This window comes from Adiantum capillus-veneris, chromosome 28, assembly GCF_014529385.1.
Source record: "Adiantum capillus-veneris isolate H3 chromosome 28, ASM1452938v2, whole genome shotgun sequence".
Classification (NCBI taxonomy): domain Eukaryota; kingdom Viridiplantae; phylum Streptophyta; class Polypodiopsida; order Polypodiales; family Pteridaceae; genus Adiantum; species Adiantum capillus-veneris.
In genome coordinates this window covers 90,157,325-90,179,093 of record NC_140958.1, presented here as the reverse complement: position 1 = coordinate 90,179,093, position 21,769 = coordinate 90,157,325, and the positions used below count along the sequence as shown (strand labels likewise).

At 40.8% G+C, this 21,769-nt stretch overlaps 1 protein-coding gene across 3 annotated transcripts in view; it reads left to right on the top strand.

Moving 5' to 3' along the window:
* Positions 1-15,034, top strand: part of LOC147420872 (Amidase family protein) — a 51,233-nt gene extending 36,199 nt beyond the window's left edge. The window contains exons 2-11 of one of the 3 annotated variants that reach the window (XM_086505132.1): positions 4,360-4,671; positions 4,951-5,130; positions 5,357-5,451; positions 10,355-10,430; positions 10,549-10,626; positions 12,113-12,206; positions 12,280-12,329; positions 13,883-13,993; positions 14,132-14,239; positions 14,897-15,034. In XM_086505132.1, the coding sequence (XP_086361258.1) occupies positions 4,360-4,671; positions 4,951-5,130; positions 5,357-5,451; positions 10,355-10,430; positions 10,549-10,626; positions 12,113-12,206; positions 12,280-12,329; positions 13,883-13,993; positions 14,132-14,206 (1,071 nt within the window). In that variant the 3' untranslated portion in view covers positions 14,207-14,239; positions 14,897-15,034. Of the gene's footprint in view, positions 1-4,359; positions 4,672-4,950; positions 5,131-5,356; positions 5,452-10,354; positions 10,471-10,548; positions 10,627-12,112; positions 12,207-12,279; positions 12,330-13,882; positions 13,994-14,131; positions 14,246-14,896 lie in introns of those variants that run through there. The other 2 variants (XM_086505133.1, XR_015187051.1) reach the window with 2 other exon arrangements.
* The last annotated feature ends 6,735 nt before the right edge of the window (positions 15,035-21,769 follow it).

Sequence of the window (21,769 nt, the reverse complement as noted above, 5' to 3'; positions counted from 1 at the left end):
TGTCAAGCCACTGAAGAACTGAGCCAACCTTCAGATCCCGATCAAGGAGCCAAAACCCTAAGAAGAAGCAGTAGAAGAAGAAGAAGTTTTAAAAACTTACAAAGTCTTGACGAGTTGCCTATTTTTTAAAGAAGAGTTCCCACCAATTGACGGGACCCCGTCCGATGGGATCCAAGTGACATAAAGGCATTAAAAATAAAGTAGAACACACTCAAAAGACTTTGCACAACAAAATATGATGACGTGACACCTGTACGGACGTTTCGCAATTTGCGGCGAACTTTTAGGAAAATCCCGAAATTTTAGGAACGTGTTTTTTTTGGGTCAGCTTTTCATATTTGATGCTTTTCGGCTTTGGGCCTTTAAATATGAGCCTTGGGGGCCCTCTTTGGCACTCTTGAGCACGCAGATTGGCTCCCCGGCTGTTGTACTTTGCGATTTAACAATAATAAAGAAATACCGAAAGGGGCACCAGCATTTGGGGCTAGTGCTCTCTTGGGGTGGAACTTCGCTACTCCCCGTCTCGTGTCGTGCATCTTTTTCAGTTCAGTTGTTATTTGAAGTGCTTAAAGTTGTTGCGTCTGTTCTTTTCTATTGGCACGTGGTGCCCGTCTTGTGACATCTACCATATCCTTGAAGCTGTGGTGATGAACTCCCGAAATAGCCAAAACCAAAGGCTTACGAGACAGTGCATCTACCATATCCTTGAAGCTGTGGTGATGAACTCTTGAAATAGCCAAAACCAAAGGCTTACGAGACAGTGCATCCACCACCACACTCTTTTGTCCCTTATCATGCTTAATTTGAAAGTGAAATTGTGAAAAAATTTTGCCCACTACATCTGCTTGTCCAAAAACTGTTTTAGAGACAAGAATTATCGCAAACTCTGATGATCGGTGAACACTGCAAAATCGGCTCCAAGTAGAAAGTCCGCCAGTGAGTAAGAGCATGGATAAGTGTCAAAAGATTCTTCTCGTAGACCTGTGCAACCCGTTCTGGCCTTGAAAACATTCTACCCTCATAAGCTACAACATGACCCTCTTGCATTAAAATTGCTCCCAGACGGCAACCACAAGCATCACAATGCAAGTCTGGCAAAACCAACATTGGACCAGTTGTCAACTTCTCTTTGAGAGTTGACTGTAATCTCAGATGGTCCTTATGTGAAAGGAACCTCTTTCTGTGTCAAAGCATGTAAAGGAGAAGCAATCTCCACAAATCTTCGAATGAATCATCGGTAGTAAGTAAGAGCACAAATCCAAAATGCTTCGAACTTCATGAACATTCTTCAAATCAGGCCAATCTCTGATGGTCTCAACCTTAGCTGGATCCATTTTGACACCCTCTGTAGAGACGGTGTTTCCCAAAAGTGGATCTTGGGTAAGAAAAACTCGCTCTTCTTCCCATTTACCATCAACCGATGTTGCCTCAGTGCTTGAAAAACCTGTAACAGGTGGTGTCGATGTTTTGCCTTATTCTTGGAGAATATGATGATATCGTCGAAAAAGGTGTCCACAAATGACCTATACTCTCTGAAAATCTTGTCCATCATCTTGTTAAATGTTGCAGGAGTATTCATGAGATTGAAAGGGATCACCAAAGACGTCTTGAATGCTGTCTTATAGACATCCCCAGGAGCAATTTGGATTTGATGATAACAACTCTTCAAGTCAACTTTGCTAAAACAAGTAGAACCCTGAAGTCTGTCTAGTATATCATCGATCGTGGGCCTAGGAAATATGTTCTTGATGGTGATTTTGTTGAGAGCCTTGTAGTCAGTGCACATTATCCAAGATCTATCTTTCTTTAAGATGAATGAGTATGTTGAAAGCCTTGTAGTCAATGCGCATTCTTCAAGATCTATCTTTCTTTAGGACGAATAAGTATGCACATTCTCCAAGATCTATCTTTCTTTGTGTTGATGTATGCTCGTGTGTGTGAGTGTGGTGTTTGTTTGCTGGGAGCATATGTTAGTACCTAGTTCTACACCCACTATTGGGCACTGACGTTAGTGGGGATGTCGTGGTATTTAGTCAATACTATGCATGATGGAGCTGATGGTTATATTGTCTTGTGGGTGACTATCATGATACTATACCTTGCACTTTCCTTTAAGGGTGAATGTGGGCTTATCCCGGATTCATCTAGGTATATTTTTAGTCGTATAGCGGACATGGAGACTTCACATTGTGAAGCTTTTGTCCGAGTTACGACCAATTGATATTGTGCTAATTCTTACTGGCTTTTGTGGTGCGTATGCCCTATCAACTACCTCATTTTTGTGCTATTTTTTTATATTTAATGCTGTTCTTTTAGTGCTAGACTTCATTATGGTTGAGTCTGCCCTTGATCTCCGGAGTCATGACAAAAACTCAGCACGTTGATCTTTGTGTTGATGTAATCTCTTGTGTGTGTGAGTGTGGTGTTTGTTATGCTGGGAGCATATGTTAGTACCTAGTTCTACACCCTCTATTGGGCACTCATGACGTTAAGTGGGGATGTCGTGGTATTTAGTTAATACTATGCATGATGGAGTTGATGGTTATATTGTCTTGTGGGTGACTGATCACCATGAGTCTATACCTTTCCCTTTCCTTTAAGGTGAATCTAGACCCATTTCCCTTTCCTTTAAGGTGAATCTGGGCTTATCCTAGATTCATCTAGGTATATATTTCTTTAAGAAGAATGACACAGACGAACATTAAGGTGATGTACTTGGCTGAATGAGACCCTTCTCTAACAGCTCCTTCACTGGTTTCATAATTTTCCTCTTCTTCTCTGGAGTCCTCTGATGACCTTGCATCAGGTTCCCTTAGTTCGTCAGAACCCTCGGATGTGCTACCATCTGATTCTTGTACTCCTTTGGAATCGTGTATTGTTTGTCATCCGATTCCCTCGATTCATTCTCTTTATTGGAAGACTCTTGCCTTGGTGATGTAGATACTGTCCTGTCCATAGGATAAGTCAATGAGCCGGCATGCATCCCAAATCCTTGCTTAGCATGTCCCATAAGTCTCTGAATAGAGAGTCAGACTTCTTCTATTCAGACTTTTGTTCTAGACAATGCTCTCGAATCTCTTTTTGACAAACCTCAGCCAAAGCCGCTCAATCTGGTTTCTAGTCTTCCGAAACGAAGACACTGGCAAATAAGTATCCCAAAACCTATGGCAGTAGTCATCCAATGTATCTTTCTTAATCATTCTCAAGTGATGCCAAGCTGTGATGACATCTCTTTCATATTCGTCAAAATCTAAGTTGACGTGAAAATTCTCTTGAATTTTACCCACGTAGGAGGTGCGTCTGTGCGTAACAACAGAGTAGACCACCATGGCTGTGCAATTCCTTTCAAGTAAGATGCTGCCCTTTGCATCTTAGAGTGTTCCGTGAACTGACCTCCAAAGAAGGTGACGCCAAATTGTTGCACAAACTCAAGGGCTCGATGGGTGTAAGGGTAGCCTAAAAATGTTTCGTACCTGATGGCCTGACCCCCCCTTCCTTGAACTCCTTGATCTTCTTGCTCATCTGTTTCTCGCTGGCAGAAGAGGATGAGCTCTCCTCTTCTGAACTGCTAGATGGCCTGCCATGCCTTTTAGACTTTTCAGAAGTCAGCTTTTCTTGATGATCACCATTGTCTACTTTCTCCATTGCGCACCTCATTAGCTCTCATGTGATTGTACCCCCATACATTTTGAGCTGATGTATTATATGATGAGGATGTTGATGATGATGAGGATGTAGGTTATTCTTTACATACTAGGTACCCTCATTATTTTATGTCCCCAACACATGGATGTAACCTTTTGGTCTCATAGGTCATTTTGGCCTTTTGAAGACGTTAACATAACATTTCATTTCTGTCTCACATTTTTTCATGTATTGGTTGCTTTTGGACGCCCCAGGATGAGAGGATTTGAACATGCGACATTTTGTGATGGTACTCATGGCATGAAAAAGCAGTGCTTTAAGACTACGATATAGGCACTTTTACACACAGAGATAGAATTCCTTGTGCATGGAGACTAAGGACACAGATACAAAAGACTTCTTACCGTCCAGCTGTACTCACACTCAGTCAATAAACAAGTTATGAGCTTGGGGGGGGGCGAGGGGTTGATCGTAATGCTTCAGGGCCACTGATTCTCTTGTGCAGGAGCATCCGGCTCCACCATCTTCTCTATCTTGCTTCTCTCTCTTGTTCAGGTGTTTTGAAGTGTTGAAGTTGATTGAAATGTAGTCGTCGCTTATATCTTCTGACCACTAGTCCAAAGGGTTGTAAATAATTTCTCAAATGTGATAATGTGTGTAGTACTTGGTTTGTAAAATCTTGTTGGTTGAGGTATAAACATTTGTTTTTAACAGGTGACATCGAATCCTTGGGACCTAAGTAGGGTTCCTGGAGGATCATCTGGAGGATCTGCTGCTGCTGTGGCAGCCAGGCAGTGTACTTGCTCTTTGGGAAGTGATACAGGGGGAAGTATCAGGCAGCCAGCTTCCTTTTGTGGTGTTGTGGGCCTGAAGCCATCCTATGGCAGAGTCTCTCGTTATGGTCTTATGGCCTTCGCATCTTCCTTGGATGTTGTGGGGTGTTTTGGGACATCTGTAATGGATGCAGCCATTATACTTGAAGTGATTGCTGGACATGATAGCTTGGATGCAACCAGCAGTTCACTAGTAAGTACAGAAAGGCTAATGTGCTAGAATGTTCTTTTTATTTTTCTTGCCTATTGTTGCAATATTAGTCTATTATGCTTGTTTGCTTCTGCTATGTTCTCCATTTCTTCCTTAAACGGCCTAGTCAATGATTTTTTTGATGTGTGCAAGATTAGTCATTTTCTGTAGTTGTTAATTCATTGGTGTCGTGTTCATCGACATTGACTTGTCCTAATTTGTCATTTTTTGGTCAATGATTATAACCAACAACTTGAAATTGAAGTATGTGCTTTATGGTAGCAAGTACCTCATTATTCTTCAATTCTTCCAAGAGTGGACGCTCTTGAGAGTAAACCATTGAAAGGGCTTCAAGTTGGACTCATCAAAGCTACAGTTGGAGATGGCGTGGATTCTGGTGTTGCTTCTGCTATTTCAGAAGCAGCAAAGCATCTGGAGGTCCTAGGGGCCACTATCAAAGAGGTTTCTTCTAGCTCCTTTTTGATCATAAAGACCTTGTTTTTGGAGATCCCGAGTAGTGAGTACATACGTTTCTTTGTCTGACTGCTTGAATTTAATTCCTTTCTCAGCTCTACACTTGTCTAAGTATGAGACAAGTAAGATGTTTCAGCATGTGCAACGAATGTGTGTGTGTGTGTGTGTGTGTTGCCCTTCTACCACATTAAGTTTCTACTTTGGAACTGTGCAGGTTGCTTTGCCATCCTTTTCACTCGGCTTGCCGGCTTATTACATTCTTGCATGTTCAGAAGCATCTTCAAACCTTGCTCGCTATGATGGCATCAGGTACGTGCTTCATGTTGCTGTCAAGTTGTAATACTCGTCATCAGTCAGCAACACAGTAAGCATTCAATTTTCAAGCCTTTATAGCTTATTGCCAAGGTCTATAGTACATGTACCTTTCTCTCTTTCCTTGTGCAAGGGATTTGACACTTCTACAACAATAGCTCATACTTTGAGCTGTGAATTTTGTGAGAAATCAGGGGTTGCATGCTATGCATGCTTTTGAATGTTTCATGCTACTTTCTAAAACATGGCCCCATTTCTTATCAGAGTCTTCAGAGTTTTCTTCTCACATCAAGGCTTATCAAATTTCAGGTCTCCTGTTTAATGTACCTTAATGTTTAAGGAAATATAAGGGGCCAAGTTCAATTCAACTTTTTTGTTTCAAACAAGCATCTAAAATTCTTTGTATCATCTAGTGACATTTCAGCTGTCACGTGACACATCCCAACCCTATGTGTCCGTGGACAAGCTACACCACAGCAGGGTTCAGTCAGTTCAGTCAAGTTCAGATTAGCAGTGATCTGGCACTTTTGTGAGTCTATTCGTAGACCGTGCATGCCTAGTCACTTAGCATAGATGCATATCCTCTGGTTGCACACAGCATGATCATCGGAATTCCCATCAGAATCCGTTCGCATCGGTTAGGGGAATTTTCCAGTGCATTTAGCCTATTTTCCTATTTATTGGGATTTTCACTTATTATTTTTAAGTGACTTTCCAACAAAAGTAGGTAGGGCAATTTTGCTAAGTTAATATATAAGCAAACCCAAGTTAGCACTAAATGGCAGAAGAGGCAGCAGGAGCACCTTGCTCAACAAGCAACTTCTCAACAAGACCAACCCCCGCGACTACTCTGGCGTTTTCTCCACAGAAGACCTAGTGTTTTTGCATCAGATCAGCCTTGGCGATTTGTGCACAGCAGATCAGCCCCGGCGTCATCACGACACAGCAGATCAGCCTAGCGTTTTTGCATTTGCAGAACCCCGGCGACAGAAGGACCAATTTCAGCCCCTGGCGTTTTTGGATTTCAGTAGCAAATTAAGACCGGCATTATTCACCTGAAGTGTAGCAGATTCAGCCCGTAAAGACCATCAGTTTTCAGCCCTAAGAAACCTCATTTTTCAGTTAAGAAAACGCAGCCAAAACAGTCATTTTCAGCCACCGAAACAGTCCCGAAATTCAGCGATTAGAAGATCTCAGATTTGAGCCATCGTCATTGTCGTCGTCGTCGTCACCGTCGTCGTCATCGGCATAGACCAAGTTGCATAGTCCATTGCATACACATTGTACACCTTTGTGCAATCAAAGAATAGACCACTCTCGCCGACGACAGTGGGGCCTTCGGAGAAGGGTTTTACAACCTCTCGGGTGTCGTATCTCTTCTCTCTCCTTCTCTTAGTCTCATTCACTTGCACGCACAATATCCACTCACTTTGTTCGTGATCATAGCACTCTCCATAAGACGGAAAGCTCTCTCTTTCCCTAAGAACTAAAAGGAACCTTGAGCAATAAAGATCACTAATCTTGAGAAAAACGACATTCATTGTGCAACATCTAACATTGGTATCAGAGCTTTGGAAGTGTTCTGCATTACTCAAGGAAAGAACCACAAGAACCACAAGAATTTTTTTGCTTGTTGTGATTGCACGAACCCAAGTTTACTTGGGCGTGGCGATTCCTAATCGTGTTTTGTTGAAGAGTGACAGGAATCCCAAGAAAGAAGGGCTTGTCCAGCCTCCCCTTGTGTCTCTTTTCACTCATTGAGAGCGGACCGTGCACTTAGCAGCCGGCCAATCGACGTGAGGTGGGAAAAAGCAACCTTGGTGTGAGCGCAAGGCCGCCAAGGGGTGCGCCCGCAGAAAAGAGTAGAACTCGGGTGAAGAGAAGATCCTTCTCCAACGCGATTTGCAAGCAAAAGAAAACCTCAAGAACCCTAGATTCTCACGAATCAAGGACCTCAAGAACCTCAAGAACCCTAGATTCTCACAAATCAAGGACCTCAAGAACTTCAAGACTCTCAAGAACCCAAGTTCCTCGTGAACTTAAGAACCCAAGACCCCCAAGAACCCCTAAGAACCCACGATTGCAGAATGGTCATCACTCGAAGCGGAATGGATACTTCGCTTGGAAGTGATGAGCATGAGAGAGGCGAAGAAGAATTTTCCCCACCAGGAGGTTTTTCCGACGCTTTTCCATCTACGACAACGATTGCACTAACTCCAATGGAGGAGTTGAAGCTATTGTTTATGGAACAAAATTTACAACGTAGAGCAAGAAATGCCGAGCGCGAGCAAGCACGCTTAGAAGCCAAAGAACGACAAGCCAAATTGGATCGTGAATTCAAAGAAATGGAACGCAGACACGCAGAAGCCGAAGCAGTAAGACAAGCAGCGAACAAAGCAAGAGAAGCAGAAATGGATTGCAGACACGCAACAGACAAAGCAGAAAGAAAAGCAATACAAGAACAAAGCGATCGACAAAACAAAGAGTTTTGGCGACTTTTTTCTCAAGTACAGGCGTACTTTGCACAGAGTCACGGAAAGGAGACTATCTCCGTCTCTTCTTCTCCAAAGCAGGATACACAGGATTTGCATGATTGTGTGAAGCATGATGATGATTTGATTGACAATGACTTGCATGATGATTTGAAGCACAATGATAAGCATGATGATTTGGATGCCAATGATTTGCATAATGATTTGGATGACAATGACAAGCATGATGATTTGCATGATCAAGATGTGATTTCTCACAAGCATGATGAGTTGCATGAAGACGATGTGATTGTTCACAAGGGTGATGTGTTAGTGGATGCTTTTTCTAGCGAAGCTAACCTCGTTGCAGATTCGATCAATCACGAAGAAGCGATCTTGGCTTTCGAGTCGAGGTCCACAGAACCCCCACAAGACAATTCAATCATTCAAGAAGAACCGATCTTGGCTCTCGAGCCTTGGTCCAAAGAACCCTCACAGGAAGTATTGTGTGTTCGCATGATTGATACGCACACATTGTTCGAGTGTTTCATTCGTGAAGGTTTCCTGTATTTTAGTCAGCATCGTTATGTGATCCCTTTTCCTAGGCATGACATATTGTATGTTGAGCACGTTTCTCTCATGGATGAGCACGAATGTATGCGGATTTTTCGTGAAAAGCTGAAAAGTTTGTATGTCAAGAAGTCACATTCCATGTCTCTTCCTTGGCATGACACAGTTTCCGAACGAGCACATGATAGTGTGAGCACCAAGCATGGGCATTTCCATGGTGATTTGCCACAGTTGATTGATTTTGATCAAACAGAAAAGATTCAACCGCATTGTTTGCATGTGTTTTCCTTCACTTTACATGGAATAGGTATGTTCATGGTTTTGTGTTGGAGATTGTTTCAGGGATTTTCAGCCATGGAGATTCTTGAAGACGAAAGAAGCAGGACTCTAGACGAAGTTGAAGCAAGAAAGGAGATTCATAAGACTTTGTGTCTCTTTCGGCGCGGCCCAAAGAAGCAAGCGTTGCAGACCTTTATGAAGTTCAAGTACCGCACGACCCACACATCACATCAAAGTGGGCCGGCGAAGAGTCCCTTCCAGAATTCCGGATGCTGTTGGCGATCTCCCTCGACGCCATACAGTTCGGTACCAGTATCTCACTTTGAAAAGGAGGGGATGTCACGTGACACATCTCAACCCTATGTGTCCGTGGACAAGCTACACCACAGTAGGGTTCAGTCAGTTCAGTCAAGTCTAGATTAGCAGTGATCTGGCACTTTTGTGAGTCTATTCGTAGACCGTGCATGCCCAGTCACTTAGCATAGATGCATATCCTCCGGTTGCACACAGCATGATCATCGGAATTCCCATCAGAATCCATTCGCATCAGTTAGGGGAATTTTCCAGTGCATTTAGCCTATTTTCCTATTTATTGGGATTTTCACTTATTATTTTTAAGTGACTTTCCAACAAAAGTAGGTAGGGCAATTTTGCTAAGTTAATATATAAGCAAACCCAAGTTAGCACTAAATGGCAGAAGAGGCAGCAGGAGCACCTTGCTTAACAGGCAACTTCTCAACAAGACCAACCCCTGCGACTACTCTGGCGTTTTCTCCACAGAAGACCTAGCGTTTCTGCATCAGATCAGCCTTGGCGATTTGTGCATAGCAGATCAGCCCCGGCGTCATCACAACACAGCAGATCAGCCTAGCGTTTTTGCATTTGCAGAACCCTGGCGACAGAAGGACCAATTTCAGCTCCTGGCGTTTTTGGATTTCAGCAGCAAATTAAGACCGGCATTATTCACCTAAAGTGTAGCAGATTCAACCCGTAAAGACCATCAGTTTTCAGCCCTAAGAAACCTCATTTTTCAGCCAAGAAAACGCAGCCAAAACAGTCATTTTCAGCCACCGAAACAGCCCCGAAATTCAGCGATTAGAAGATCTCAGATTTGAGCCATCGTCGTCGTCGTCATTGGCATAGACCAAGTTGCATAGTCCATTGCATACGCATTGTACACCTTTGTGCAATCAAAGAATAGACCACTCTCGCCGACGACAGTGGGGCCTTCGGAGGAGGGTTTTACAACCTCTCGGGTGTCGTATCTCTTCTCTCTCCTTCTCTCAGTCTCATTCACTTGCATGCACAATATCCACTCACTTTGTTCGCGATCATAGCACTCTCCATAAGATGGAAGCTCTCTCTTTCCCTAAGAACTAAAAGGAACCTTGAGCAATAAAGATCACTAATCTTGAGAAAAACAACATTCATTCTGTTGCACCTAACATCAGCCATCGATATCTTGTCCTTTGCATTATCAAAAGTCAACAACTGTGCTACTTGCAGATTGGATGCTCTGAATTTTGGCATGATAGTTCACCTTGTTTATGAATGAGAGCAGTCATGTTTATGTGCTGTAGGTATGGAAGCCGGGCACCTGCAGATGATTTGGTGTCTATGTATGGGAAATCAAGATCCCAAGGTTTTGGTCAAGAGGTTTCACTTTTTGAGAGTTTTTCTCTTTGGTTTTGTAAAGGTTACACCTCTTTTTTCTGCTGGTTTTAGCAATTTGAGCGGTAAGCATTAGGGACCATTATGGCTTTGGTTCATGCAGGTAAAAAGGAGGATCTTAATGGGTACCTATGCTTTGTCAGCTGGTTATTATGATGCCTTCTATAAAAGAGCACAGCAGGTTCATGCTTCAACTTGTTTTGGTATAAGTGTTGCCACAATTGCATTCATACTCATACGATTCCATTTCAGATGTTTGCAAATGTTGAAACATTCATATATGTTGTTGGTTTCAAACTTGGACTCTTCCCTTGGTCTTACATGCATTGTGCACTATGGCACTCACTTTTGTCCTTCCTTTGTGAGTTCTTCTTCATGAGTTTTGTAAGTTTTGTTTAGTGTTTCTCTTGATTATTGCGTATTGTCTGCTCTATCAATGACTGTCTGTTTTTTAGTTTTGAGCAATTAGGGTATCATACGATTTAACTACAGAGCTGAAATCTTACTTGAATAATACTTTCATACTCATTTGCGTTTATTGACGTATGAGTGTTGCCTGGATGGATTTACAGCTCTTGGTTCAATTTTTTGCTATTTATGAAATTCATATATGGGGGGGCATTTGTTGCTATATAACTAAGACTGAGGTGTAAGAAGCTGATTAGAGTCCATAGAACTGTCTTGGTTTGGAATGGTATGTGAAAATGGGCAGAATGCCTGAAGGATCCTGTTTGTACGGCTGCTGGTTGATTTACAAGGCTGGGAGTCCCTGAAGAGGTAGATGGAATGGCCAAGCTTGCATGCGTCAATGATCTGATTCCATTCAAGGCTCCCTGGATCCTCTCAGGAAAGTGCATAGTGCTTACATTCTCAAGGGCACAACACAGGAAGGTATATTACTTGGTGTTCAGGCACAGAGATAAGAGATGTAGAGAGTGGTCGGTTCAAGCCGGGTCGAAAAACGTCCTAATGAGGCACAAAATGCCCCAAAGGTCCTGAATGTGTTCGAACACATTATTATTTTATTACGACAACAATAGCCTCATGGCTTTGTTGAGAAAGGGCAAGAATGCACCTTGTGTAGACGGCATAAAATGTTTACAGTCTGCAAAGAGAACCACATGTTTGGTATGAAAAAACACATGCATATTTCACTACACATAATTGGCGATGGTGCCAGGCATTCTTTCAGCTATGGTGGCCAGGAGCATTCTCTATGGTGGACTGCGGCCCTTCCCCCTCTCATCATGTGATTTAGCCATTTTACATGTGTTGCCGATCCTGAGGGAGTCTCCCTTTGCCTTTGTACAGTGTACCCTCTTGATATGGGAGATGTAGGCCATTAAGCAGATCATAAACTAATAGAAGGATCTTTTTTGTGCCCCCCCCCCACCAAAACCCAAAACACACCCACACACATGCACGTACGCACACGCACAGAACGGTGACTATCGAAGGCTTCCGTGAGTGAACAAAAACCAAGGAAGGGTTGTGATTTGATTATCTTATCGATGTGAATCACAGACTAAGACTATCATGTGGTTGTGAATGTCTTAGTGAATGTATTGGGATGTGGGACTGTATGTTGCTGTGAAGTGGACACACTGCTTGTCAAGTTGTAAGTGACAAAGCTTCTTGTTTTGTATACTGGCTTTACCATTTGACAGATTCGCACAATTGTTCAAGCCGATTTTAAGAAAGCTTTGGGAGAGAACAATATTTTGCTATCACCTGCTGCGCCTACAGCTGCATATTCTATTGGTGAGTCCCAACTTTTTCAATATTTATGCATGCATGTTGTTACAGAGCTTATTTGGCTATTTTGGGTTGCCAGGTGAGAAGGTGAACGATCCTCTAGCAATGTATGCTGGAGATTTGATGACAGTGAGTCCTGAATCTGATCAATAGGAAGTCATGATTTGGAGTTACGGATGTGTGTTAAGTGATTTTAATTTTGCTGGAGTTCGCAAGGTTTGATATGAATAGTAATAGTTTGTTGCAAGTGCCCTTAGAAGCAGACTCAGAAACAAAAGCCTTTTGAAACTTCTGTTGGAGATTCACCTTCTAGATGCCTCTGCTGCTGCTGTTCTCCTCTTTTGTCATAGCATATATGGCTCTTTGTTGCTGGTTGGCCATTCGTACACTTGCAAATCGGTGGTCTGTCATGTGCCTATTCTTGGTGAGCTGCCACCTCAGCACGGTTGGCTGCCTCATTCAGCCTCTCATTGTCAGGTGTTCCCTTTTGGCCTATTATTGTACCCAGACCGGCCTCACCTATGTATAGAGCCCCATCATTGTCATTTGCCATTTCTTCTGTCTTCTTCCTATCTATCTGGAGCACCTCTCTAGGTTCGACATCTTCGCAATCATTCTCGCTATTTTATCCACTATTCGTGCGTGGCCTTAATTTATGATCAACATTATTTGTGGTTCTATTGTCTTTCCAGCTCAGCCTTTGACATCTACCCTTTTTATCAGTTTCACCACTCACGTTCCTCTTCATGTTTCTCACTCCTTGAGTCACTAAAAACCAAGGAAAACCCAAATTTTCACATTTCCATTGCCCTGTTCTCATATGTATGCTCCCTGAACCTATTTACTATTTTAAGAACCTTGTGGTTAGTGCAGTTTTTTTTTGACTGTTCAGCAGTTTAAAGCTGAAGTGCTGCTGCAGAGTTCTTTTAGCAGTTTTTTTTCAAAAACGAAAGTAACATCAAGGTGGATTTTAGGAAAACTCCATGGCCTTAGTAGATGGCCAGAGCATTGTTATTCTGAAAAGCTTGTACTTCGCTTGACCAGACAGTCATGTGCCTATGCATGTCAGACAACTACCATTAATCATGTGAACTACGCTTAAGTTGCATTTGTATAGTGGTTTAATCTTTAGACCACAGAATATTCCTTGAACTGTGAATCCCTTGATTGAGAATGAGTTAAGTGGATCATGGGGGTCAAAGCCATGGGATCTGTCTTAAGGGTAGGAAATCGGCAAGTCATTGATACCTGAGAAGCCAGAGTAATGTCAAGTCAGCATTTTCTCTGTAGACCTGGGCGACTCATGTGCTACAATGGTCAAAACATAGTGCTGCAACTCTGTAAGAGCAAGTAATCCTCAGAAGCTCAGTCACAGCTCCATTGATCTTGAAACCTTAGATTGGAAAGAAGTTAAAACCCAAACATCGTTAAGCCAGAACTCCTTCCAATCAAACTAATCTCGAGTGGGCTTGCGCCTTCGAATGGATTTCTAGGCCTATCCTCTGTCCTACGTATCTATTGCTCAGACTTGGACAGAGAACATCATGCGTTCGTTAGAACACATGATTATATAGTCATGGATAGGCTCCTCTTTCCAATATTTCTCCGACTGTTCTCTGTGGTACTGATATTTTGCCTACACCAAGTCACCGAATTGATCTGTCCTTTCTTAATCTTGGCAGGTCAATGTGAATCTAGCAGGTTTACCTGCACTGGTAGTGCCATGTGGGTTTGCAGGTGACGGTCAGCAGCTTCCTGTGGGTCTTCAGCTCATTGGCAGCTCGTTTGATGAGGTTACGTTCGAACCCTGTAGTTTGGTTATTCACATATGTTGGGTTTTAATTTGGAGATAGGAATGGTTAATCTGGTCTTAAACTACCTTTAAAAGACCTTAATCATGGTAATCTTTTTTGTTGCGTTCATTACGACAGGCGAAATTGCTTGAAGTGGGTCATATCTTTGAGCAAACACTGCAAAGTTCGAGCTTCACGCCACCCATGCTTTAGGAAAGCAACGTCATGGCCGCTAGGAATATTTTGGTAAAGGTTATTCTCTCTATGATCAGTCATTAAGCAACTGATGATTTATCTTACAAAAGTCGTTAAGCGACTTTTGTAAGATAGATGTTTTATATGTACGCTTTTAAAAAAATTGTGATATAATCTTTAAAAAGGGATAACAATTTGTTCTTCATACATTTTCTGTGTATGCATATCGATGTCCTAACATTGGATATATGCATTAGACACTCTTTAATTTTTCCAACAATGGCAACTACAACCATCAAACCATCAAACCAACTTCATCTTTAAGTGACCGCCATCGCTATCATTTTCTTATCTCATAGCTGTTCACTTTTACAAGCTATATATATACTACTATTGCCATATCTACTTCTATGGGCCGGGACATATAAGCTACTCATGCGCTTTATACCATAGTCACTTTTTCCCCATTGTTTCTGAGTATTAAGGCCCTAGTTTAGTCTTCAATAATACCTTGATTTAGTATATGTTGTTTTTGATGCATATAACTGTATAGTTTGTTTGATATTTGCAAGGGGTAGTATATATCTTTTACTGGTTAGTGCTGCATGCTGCTATTTGCCATGCTAAGGTATGAATTTGATTAGTGGCAGAACAAGCAATTTGAAGACAGGCAGTTTTGAAAGGCTAATAGCAGAGGGTTTGTTGCAGGTTTTGGTCAGATTAGGGTTTGCGCCTATGCTTTTCTACATACATGTTGTGGACTGCTTTCATTCGAACATTACATACTGTTGTGCCTTTGGTGGTGCAAATTGCGTCACCCCCACGAATGAGGAGGATTTTTTACTGACTTTGGCGGGCCTTACGTGGTGGAGGCAGCTGATGATAAGTAGGAATTATGTCGGAGATTTAGAAGATCCAAGTAACCCTGTTATCCCTTTTATCTTTGAGCTAAGCTAGGAGGTGAATGGCAGACCATTGCAAAGTGAAGAGCTCCTGACTTACCCGATTTAGTGCAACTTGGAGTTAAATGACTCATGAAATTCTTTTGTAGCATTACTGAATCCCTCAAGGGGAACCTCAACAAGAAGTTTTCTGTGAGTATTCTTTGACTTCTTAGGCTGTAAATTTGTTATCCAAAAATGATGCTTAACGGATAAAACACGATCCTCCCTCTAAGAAATGGTAGAACATGACCATGTGTTCATGCACACTTGTGTGGAGTGTTACCTAGCACCGATATACTTTACTGAGCGAATGGAAAAACCGATCGAAATCCACATGTAAGAGAGAGAGAGAGAGAGAGAGAGAGAGAGAGAGAGAGAGAGGAATTATTTGTTGTCAATTTCAAGCCAAGAGAAACATTCTTAGTGAGCATGAACTAACATCAGTTCTTAATATGTAAGTATTTTCACATTTGGTTTCATCAAGTAAGAAACATGATACTTTTGCAACGCTCGTCATTAATGAAGACGTGTCTTGTATGTGGCTTGTTGTGAGCATGAACATTGTACCGTGGATTTTGCACCATCCTTTTGGCCTTTATCTCTATGTGCATTGGCAAGGCACTTCAATGAAGCAAAATTCAACACATCAAAGGAAATCAACCGATCTAAATAGTGCAAATAAAGTTAGAAAAAGATCACTCAAAATTGCATTGATAGTTGGCTTAGTGCTCTTTTTTTAATCACAATGAACATACATAGCTCGGAAAAACCAAAATGTAATTAAGGTGAGGCAATCACAAAATAACATGTATGACCAAAAAAGTGGAATGCTCACAAATGATCGAATGGGTTCTCATTGTCTCACTCGTCTGTCTCCCTGATCCACCACATTTGTAAAAGCCTTGCCTTTAAAATTGGAAACGAAGAACACATAATTATCGAAATCAAAGCCTCATCAATATCCAAGGTTGCCCATGCCCGGCCACAAAGAAACTTGCCTTGAGAACAGCAGTAGTCTCACAACCAAAGAACCTTTGGTCGACACAAAAGCTCAAGAACAATAGAAATGTAGAGCTACGTTGTACATGTTCGCACCATAAATCCATGATTGCGTAAGTGGACTCTGGTATGTGGTGTCACATCATGGTATTTGCTCATAGCAAGGAAAATGATGTGCTCTCAATGACGTAAAGTGGAGGCAATGCACCATGCTTATGAATGAAAAACATTGAATTATCTCAAGCAAAGAAGCGTAATAAACACTAAGAACAACATAAATCAATCATTCTATACATAAATTAACAACGGGAGCAGCCTCATGACGATCTTAGTCAATATCCACAAATTCGTAAGGTGAATGATGAGTAACCATAACGGGACTATGAACAACCAAGTCAAATGCTCTACTTATCCAATAAAGGGTTTCACCTACCACATAAAAACAAAACTTTAGATAGAATGAAACAAAACAACAACATTTTAATTAGTTTAGGATTGAAGATCTTTTACTTGTAGTAGAGCCCAAAATAAGAAGCCGTCAAGAGTCACTCAATGTATTGTGTATCAAATAGCGAATGCTTTGCTATTTAAGCACATGGGCAGACGTCCACCTAGCCAGACATCATATTTAAATGTATTTGTACTCTGTTATTTTTTCGAGCTAGTGTAGCTACATTGTGTGTAAATCTGATCAAAGAGTAGTAGGTCGATTCTTATAGTTGTAATTTTGTCTATGTGATATGTGAGTCGGCCATCGGCCATTTGACAATAATCTTAATGTAAAAGGGAGGCTTATCTTTTGGAAGAAAGGGAGCTCTGTTGTATAAATGCTTAAGCGGGTTCTCAGCTTAGATTTGTAATTAATGTATCTAAGGATTGGATAATCAGATTTCAATTTCGAAACCTTTCTCTTTCCTTGCTCTTTTAATTAAGTGTAAGCATTGCAAATTTTGTCGTGGTTCGCAACTACGTGTTTACGAGCATAATCTTTAGATTTAAGTGTTTAAATCACTGTTTTTTGACGTTTTGACCATTGGAGAGTGTTATTAGACCTTACGGCGACTAGTTTGGGTTAATCTGTTTTTGTGACTTGGATCATCATGGATCACGATCCATGTATCTTGTCAGAATGTGACCAGACTTTGTAGAATTTTCCCTTTAGGATTCGTGAAGCTTCTCTTAAAGTTTCGTGACAATCAAAGTCCGTATAGTTGACGAAATGACGTGATGATTGAGAGCGATGAGAAAGGACATATGTTGAGTTTTGATCATTGATTGGTGGTTTGCTTGTTGAGTTGATGCGTTTTCTTGTTAGGTTCACTTCTTGAGGACTGAACAAGCTTAGAGAGTCTACATGCCCCATCCCCATGAGTATTGATATTATGTTAATGCCGGATAGCTATGCTACATACGTCCGTCACACTAACCCGCTAACAACAATTCTCACATGCTCTTCAGTACATGCATCTTGTGGAGGCTATGCCGACATAGGAATGTTGGACACCTCCAAAAGGCAAATCCACAAAGATAAAATTGGCAGCCCATGGAACAAGCCCACCATCTCTGTTGTATTCAACATCTATAGACCAAACTCTAACCAAATGCTCGTGTAAAGGCATCCATGTTGGTGATTGTACACTCGAATAAAACTCACGTGCAATGGCAATATAGTCCCCTAATATAGCTAAAAATCCATGATTGCTTGATGCGCGCAGAACATATTTCTCTTGAGGGAAAATAAATTGCATGGAGCGCTAAAAGCTTTGTATATGCCAAGAGCATATGTTTATTAAAAACAACATATAGAGTAGCTAACAAAATGATCAAACATATGCAAAAAGAAATTATAGAATAACCAAACAATATACTTCTATTAGCTTGGCACTTACAAATTCATTCTTTAAGACTTGTCGCGACAAAGAAATTTCAGACAACTTTGCAACATCAACAACTATACACAAGACTTTACAATTTCTCTTCATCTGTGGTGTACATCTCTTTAATGGCTAACTGCCAAGACAAAGTTTGGTGGTACCCTTTTCAAACATATAACATTTTTTGAACAAGGGATTCAAATTGAGGATGTGCAATAACCTCTTCTTCAAATACATTGATTTATTCCCACCCATCTATAATTGCATCTTTACAAAAAATAAAAATACCCTTTACTAATAAATAGTGAGAGAATCAAACAAAAGTAAAGTAAATTGAAAGCATATCTTTATTGATATTTCTTCCTTTTGATATGTCGACAACGACACAATGGATACACTCTTCTCTTTAATATATCCTTCTCTTGCAAAAATAGATTTCAAACCACTCACATTTGACCTCAAACCACGTAGTTTGGCATGTGGTATAAGCCTACAAAGTGGCATTGGAGGACATTCAAAGCAATTGAAAACTTTGGTTTTACTCGAGATGTCCTCTCTCCTATCCATGTGCAGCATTCTATCATTATCACCAAAAACAGCTGGAAGCATTTGAGGTCTAATCTTGAAAGGTACTATTTGCAGAGAAGCTTCAACCATAGCTACCTCATGATCTACATCATGCAAAGAGCCTAAACCAATCATCCTGACTATCAATGTTGTCAAGCTGCTGTGTCTTTGCCACAAAGTTTACTTGATCACTACATATAAGTTTTGGAGCGGATGCACTGACTATCGTTGTAGTCACATTGCTTTGTCTTTCCCAAACATTACCTGATCACTGCATATAGGTTTTGGAGTGGATGCAATCCTGTCGTATCTCTTGGGACTTCCTCTAAGAGGAAGAGGGACTGCGTGCAAAAAAGTGAAGAGATGACACAATCCCAAAGCAAGCGGACATACAATATTAGCCTCACAAATATAAATGACAATTAGCATTTTAAGGACACCATGCTCAACACCACAACAAACACAAAGTTGGGTGTTGAGACCATTTCTGTAGCAATAGACATTCAATAGGTAATCTTCAATTGATGTATTGCACACAAAAAGCTCACAAATTAAGAGTGCTGAATACAAATTAAGACATCACAAAATGCACACATAAGAAAACAAGTACGTGACTTCTCCATTTTTCATTAAAAACGAATTAACAAGACATCATATCATCATTGGGAAAGGAGATTACATTGGATTCTCCTCCTCTACCAGCATTGCACTCCTAAAGCCGATGAGACTGGTTAGAACAGTCTCAAGTCGATGTGAGACTGTCTCTAGTAGTCATTGGCCTTGGGAGTGAGATGTGGTAGAGGAGGAGAATCTGCAAGAGCCAATAGCATAAATCAATTGAATCGTGGTTTTTTGTGTTTACTTTACTAGTTGACATGAGACCAATCCCTATAATGGTGGCCTATGGGGGTCCCTAGTCATCCCTTGTGATCCCTATAGAAGCATTTTGGAAGGCCAATTTTTCTATTAGAGTGGCAACAACATTGATAGCTCTATTTTCCTCCAAAATTTTCCACAAAAGAGTTAATTATCAAGAAAATTAAAACCCAACTTTTTTTCATCTTCATTCTCATGTGGCCTTGGACTTTGCTTGAAACAGTCTGGCGTCGGCGAGGGACTGGCTCAAGCAAAGTCTAGGGCCATGTGAGAATGGAAGAAGAAGAATAAAAGTCCAATTACACAAAAAAATTATGGCACAAACATATATAAAGAGAGACCAAACTGTATCAATTTTAAGTGAACACATTACCAAGAAATCCATTCCCAATTGACCTTTACATTCCCCTTCAAATGCTCACTCTAAAATCTTGATTTTAAGGAGAGATACATACTTTACCTTCTAAATACAAACAATCCACGATAAGTCAAGCAAGAGCCCAAATAGATGTAATTCAAGACCTCCAAAATGTTAGGGTTCAAGAAACCGGCTGAACACCCATCACATTGATCGTATTGAATTTATATATTTTTTTGATCATATAGAACAATAAGAAGTAGTGAGGAATTCCAATCCTCACATTGAGCTTCACCAAGTTTGTATCTGCTCTTCTTCTTCCTCGCACCCCACATACACCACATGCTCTACAAGTGGTATCAGAGGTGAAGGTTGTGGTGGTACTCCTCTCCCCGCGTTTCCCTCTTCTCGGCGAGCTTCACATCAACAATGGGTCAAAGCTCAAATCTTCCATGGCTATGGAGGCATTGTGAGCTCGCCACATAGAGCTCACGTATCAAAGTGGCAAGGGGATGAACATCGCAAGCCACAAGGGGAGAGAGATTGAGCTTTTTGTGAGCTCAAAGAGAGAGAGAGAAGCAGTTTGCTTAGCTTACGACATATTGATAACAAGTTATTGTTTTGCTTATAGCTTGAGCTATAAAATTTGGATTCAAAACTTTTATTTATCAAAACATAGATCTCTTTAAACTCTATGACATTGTAGAAGAGTTTGCTAGCTGATTTGGAGTGTATTTATATTTAATTTTTTTTAAAAAATAGAGGTTGTTTTCTTAGCACAGATTGTGTATTTGAGTTGAGTAAGAGAGGAAAGAGAGTGTAGAGAGAGAAATACATAGCTTCATCTCAACTTCAACATTGAAGGCCTCAAGGACACACACATAGTGGAGCTATATGTTGCCCTTTGCTCATCAGATTTTGTGCGCTCATGGATGTCTTGAGCTCTCCATGCGTTTTTGGCTGTAATGTATGACATCTGTGGGTTGAATTTCTCTAGCTTAGTTGGCTATCACAGGTCTTGACAGTTTACAAATTGATGAACAAATATTTGGTAGGTTATGGTTTTTGCAACAACAGTTCACATGTATGGGAAGTTTATGCATACAACTTTTATGCGTATGGAATTGAGGAGTGGGGTTTGAGCTCCGTTGAGAGTATGTATCTCCACAAGTACTGTTTTCATCACATGCCACCAATTTGAGCGCATGTCCTACTACATTTAGTTAGCGACTTTTGCTATATGTATGTACATTACATGCGATTCCTACCATTGTACGCTTATGTGGAGCCATTGTTGGCATTTTACGACAGTCTATCTATGTTGATCAATTGATAATTTTTGGTTAGTTTGTAGTGGTCGAGGTCATTTCCCACTTTGGCATATGGATGCACGCTTTTATGGTTGAGATTTTCCTTGAGATTTTGCTCATTTTGTATGGGAGACTTTGTTTGATTTTCCTTATATTCTCGTCATACGTTTGCAATTATAATATAGTGGTTGATTTACTCCCACTTTGATGGTGATCGAGTATTTACTCTCACTTTGACAATTTTTTGTGAGCTTGGACACAAATTTAGTATTCTCGTATCCACTCTTGCAGGAGTGACATTTATGATATACTCGTAGTAGCTACAAGTACATTTATGATATGCATTGTTTTTTATCAACAAAAATCACGAGTCTACTACATACAATTTACAGGTAGTTATTAGTTATAGGTTCTACATGCTTACATGTGCAGATTTATGCAGTTGCCAATTTTGTAGGTAGATTTGTGGGATGTGTTTTAAGCATCATGTTTTCTCATTACTTGCATATATGGTTATGAACTTTATGCTATGTCGAGAGACGTTTATCACACATTTTGAGTTCACTTTGCTATATTGATACTTATAGTGCTTGCACTATCTCTTGGCGCTTATTTATGTGCGAATTTTTCTTGGTTTAGAACGGACATGAGCT